Here is a 3,960-nt window from a genome sequence, read left to right as displayed (position 1 = left end):
TGCCTTTGGGAGGAATGCTGCCCCCTAGCACCAACATGAGCATATTCTGCATGTGGGGGGGGGGGGCGTGTGCGGCGGAAGTGCGGGCGGCGGCGGCGCGCGGGTGTGTGGCAGGTGGGAGAGCGGACACACCTGCGATGGTCGCATGGGGATGTCGAAGCGCTGCAGCGTGATGCCGCGCCGCTTCAGGTCGAGGTAGAGGTCGTCGGCAGGGGCGCCCTGCAGGCGGGGAGAGGTGGGGAGAGGTGGGGAGATGTGGGGGAGGTGTGGGGAGGTGTGGGGAGAGGTGTGGGGAGGTGTGGGGAGGTGTGGGGAGGTGTGGGGAGGTGTGGGGAGGTGTGGGGAGAGGTGGGGAGAGGTGGCGAGAGATGGCGAGATATAGGGAGATCTGGTGACTGCTGAAGTGTCCCTGTAGTGTCCCTGAAGCGTCCCTGAAGCGTGCCGGAAGTGTCCCTGAAGTGTCCCTGAAGCGTCCCTGAAGCGTCCCTGAAGCGTCCCTGAAGCGTCCCTGAAGCGTGCCGGAAGTGTCCCTGAAGCGTCCCTGAAGCGTCCCTGAAGCGTGCCGGAAGTGTCCCTGAAGTGTCCCTGAAGTGTCCCTGAAGCGTGCCGGAAGTGTGCCGGAAGTGTCTCGGAGGTGTCTCGGAGGCGGGCTCACCTAATACGCCCCCCACACGCTCCATATCTCCCCTCTCCCCATATCTCCCCATATCTCCCCTCACCTGATACGCCTCCCACACGCGCTCCTCCATAGGGAGATATGGGGAGATGTGGGGAGATGTGGGGAGATATGGACACCTGATACGCCTCCCACACGCGCTCCTCCATAGGGAGATATGGGGAGATGTGGGGAGATGTGGGGAGATATGGACACCTGATACGCCTCCCACACGCGCTCCTCCATAGGGAGATGTGGGGAGATGTGGGGAGATATGGACACCTGATACGCCTCCCACACGCGCTCCTCCATAGGGAGATATGGGGAGATATGGGGAGATATGGGGAGATATGGGGAGATGTGGGGAGATATGGACACCTGATACGCCTCCCACACGCGCTCCCCCATAGGGAGATATGGGGAGATGTGGGGAGATGTGGGGAGATATGGACACCTGATACGCCTCCCACACGCGCCCCTCCATAGGGAGATATGGGGAGATGTGGGGAGATGTGGGGAGATATGGACACCTGATACGCCTCCCACACGCGCTCCTCCATAGGGAGATATGGGGAGATGTGGGGAGATGTGGGGAGATGTGGGGAGAGATGTGGACACCTGATACGCCTCCCACACGCGCTCCTCCATAGGGAGATGTGGGGAGATGTGGGGAGATGTGGGGAGATATGGACACCTGATACGCCTCCCACACGCGCTCCTCCATAGGGAGATATGGGGAGATGTGGGGAGATGTGGGGAGATGTGGGGAGATATGGACACCTGATACGCCTCCCACACGCGCTCCTCCAGCATCACCGGGAGGAGCCTCAGCTCGTCCTCCGCCTGCGCGCGCCGGGAAGGGAAGGGTCAGGGACACTGGCACACTTCTCCACACACACGAGGTGGTGGGGCAAGGGCCAGGCGGCCCTCGCGACTCCTAAGGGTAAGGTACACTTCTCCACACACACGAGGTGGGAAAGGCCAAGGGCCAGGCGGCCCTCGCGACTCCACGCCCAGAGCACAAACGGGCAGCACTCGGTGTCTCACGAGCGCTTGGGGGAGGCGGCAGTGAGGGTGACGGTGGCGCGGGTGAGAGCGAAGGTGGTGGAGGGGAGGGGGGGCGGCGGTGGGGCGGACGGCGGCGGTGTGCGCCTGCTCAATCAGCTGCTCGACTTGCCCGGCGCCAATCTTGGCCTCAATCTCAGGAAGTGATGCGGCCGACTTGACCACCGCGAGCCGCTCCTTGGCGATGCCCCCCACCACCTTTGCGTACTCGGCCGACGCCGGAAACGCCTCGAGCGGGACGCGCGCGGGGCGCATCACCGATGTGCGCTGCGTGCCAGCGCGTTGGGGGTTGCGCGCACAAGTGTGTGTGGCGGCGCGAGCGGAGCGAGTCGGCAGGGGCGTGAGGCGGCGCGGCGGCGCGTGTGCAGTGGGCGCTGGTGTCGGATCGCGGGCGTGGCGAGATGACAAGCGAGGACGGGGCGACGTGTCTTGAAATCTCGGAGATCCTCGGAAGCGCCCGCACCTCGAGCGCAGAGAGCGTTTTGGTGTAGAGGCCCTCGAGGATGGCCTTCGCCTCGGGCTGGACGGGCAGCCCGACGATCCCGGTGCTCGTCTTGCAGCGCGCGTGCAGCAGGTGCGCCAGGCCCCTCGGCGAGCCGGTGGTTCGCAGCACACCAGCGGCGCGAGCGGTGAGCATTGTGTGTCGGGAAAAAAGAATTTGGTCTCGAGATTTTTCTTTCTCCGAGCTCCACCGCTTCGCGCTTCCATTTTAGAATTCTTGAGCTGCAGAGCCCTGTGGCTATTTCCAATATATTCACTCTGACCCGCAAGCTTGAAAACGTCTCCAACGGAGCTCCGTGTTGCTCCCAACGCCATCCCCCGCGCTCCCTGCGGCCATGGTCGATGATCCTAGTACAAGAGGTCATCTGGCTATACCGCGAGAGCGACCCAACTCGTCGACATCGTCCAATGATGGTGCCTCAAAGTCAGCCTTCGCGCTTCGGAGGCTATCGTGGGGCCGAGCCGGCGGTGGCCGTGACATGTCCGATGGTGCGTACCTTGTTTGGAGGTTTTGGTGCACTTGGGGACGTTCTTAGACGTGCTATGACCCACCCTACAATTTGCGAGCGCCGTCTCTCTCTTGCATCCGAGAGATTGCTGAGAAATACGACTTTTGCGCGAAAACACATCGCAATGACCCCCGCTGTGAACATCACCCAGCTTGAGGGCGCGGTTCGGCGACATTGTCAGTGCTGACGGCGCCGTGTGCCATATATCGACGAGAAGTCGCCCGACGGGAGAGCCAACTCGGTCAATCTCAACAACAACAATTTCTTTCTGGGCCAGCGCGGGGTGATACGCTGTAGGAAAGCCATTAATGCCAACAACACATTTACAACAATTAATAACAACCCCGGTCGGCGGAGGAAGAACGCCTCCATCGTCAGCATGCTCGCGCACGGCGGCGCGCCGCCGCCGCCGACCGCTCCGCCTCGCCGCGCCCGCGCCGCCGACCGTTGGTGCAGCCCTCTTCAGAGGTCGAGCTTGCGGACGCCTGCGCGTCGCGCGGGGCAGAGGCGGCCGAGGTGCAGCGGCGGGCGCGGGCGTGGGAGGCGCGTGTGGTCTCGCTGCAGGCCCGGCACGAGGAGAGGCTGCGACAGCAGCGGGCAGAGCTGCTGCAAGAGGCCGGCGCGCGCTGCTGACCATCCGGTGCACGACACGTCGATGACGCACACCGTGTGCGGCGTAGGCGGACACACGGTGCAGTCACGAGGCGCGCGACGCGGCGGGGGTGGCGGAGGCAGCGAGCAGGCGGTTGATCGAGGTCGAGGGGGAGCTACAGCAGCTGCGTGCCGCGGTGCGATTGCCCCGAGATTGCCTGAGATCACTCGAGCATCCATGGACCTCCTAGTCACCCGCTTCTTTGCTCGTCGCAGCGCGTACCCAGCTCCGAGGAGAACAATAGCTCATGGTTCAACGCTCCCCTCTCTTAGGCGTCCGCCGAGCGTAATCGGTACGAGTCGATGTTGCGTGAGGAGGCGGTGCGCGCGGCATCCGTCGCCGAGCAGCTGGAGGCGCAGGCCAAGGCGCTCGAGGCTGCGAACGCCACCTTGTACCAGGACAAGTATGCGTTGGAGACGGAGGTGAGAGAGGCCAGGGAGTCTGCCGAGGCGGAGAGGGGCGCGGCGGCCGAATCGAACCGACAGGTGCAGCACACCACAACCGCAGCCACCACCTCTCGCCTCCGCCTCCGCGACACACACCTCCGGATCGCCACGCCTCAGCCCCGCACTACTTGC

General features: G+C 64.0%; 2 protein-coding genes across 2 annotated transcripts in view; one reads left to right on the top strand and one right to left on the bottom strand.

The window, feature by feature from the left end:
• EMIHUDRAFT_469568 (NDUFA5/B13 subunit of NADH:ubiquinone oxidoreductase) overlaps positions 1-2,357 on the bottom strand; it is a gene marked incomplete at its 5' end in the record, with an annotated part of 3,461 nt that extends 1,104 nt beyond the window's left edge. The window contains 5 exons of the mRNA XM_005775632.1: positions 133-219; positions 720-743; positions 1,436-1,498; positions 1,793-1,948; positions 2,184-2,357. Coding sequence (XP_005775689.1) covers positions 133-219; positions 720-743; positions 1,436-1,498; positions 1,793-1,948; positions 2,184-2,357 — 504 coding nt within the window. The remainder of the gene's footprint in view (positions 1-132; positions 220-719; positions 744-1,435; positions 1,499-1,792; positions 1,949-2,183) is intronic.
• Positions 2,358-3,109: 752 nt separating this feature from the next.
• Positions 3,110-3,960, top strand: part of EMIHUDRAFT_116543 (hypothetical protein) — a gene marked incomplete at both ends in the record, with an annotated part of 6,376 nt that continues 5,525 nt past the window's right edge. The window contains 4 exons of the mRNA XM_005775631.1: positions 3,110-3,180; positions 3,295-3,370; positions 3,411-3,518; positions 3,655-3,804. Of these exons, the coding sequence (XP_005775688.1) occupies positions 3,110-3,180; positions 3,295-3,370; positions 3,411-3,518; positions 3,655-3,804 (405 nt within the window). The remainder of the gene's footprint in view (positions 3,181-3,294; positions 3,371-3,410; positions 3,519-3,654; positions 3,805-3,960) is intronic.

The sequence above is a fragment of the Emiliania huxleyi genome (genome assembly GCF_000372725.1).
Source record: "Emiliania huxleyi CCMP1516 unplaced genomic scaffold EMIHUscaffold_298, whole genome shotgun sequence".
Classification (NCBI taxonomy): domain Eukaryota; phylum Haptophyta; order Isochrysidales; family Noelaerhabdaceae; genus Emiliania; species Emiliania huxleyi.
Note: the sequence above shows the minus strand (reverse complement) of the source record. Positions and strands in the feature narration are given on the sequence as shown.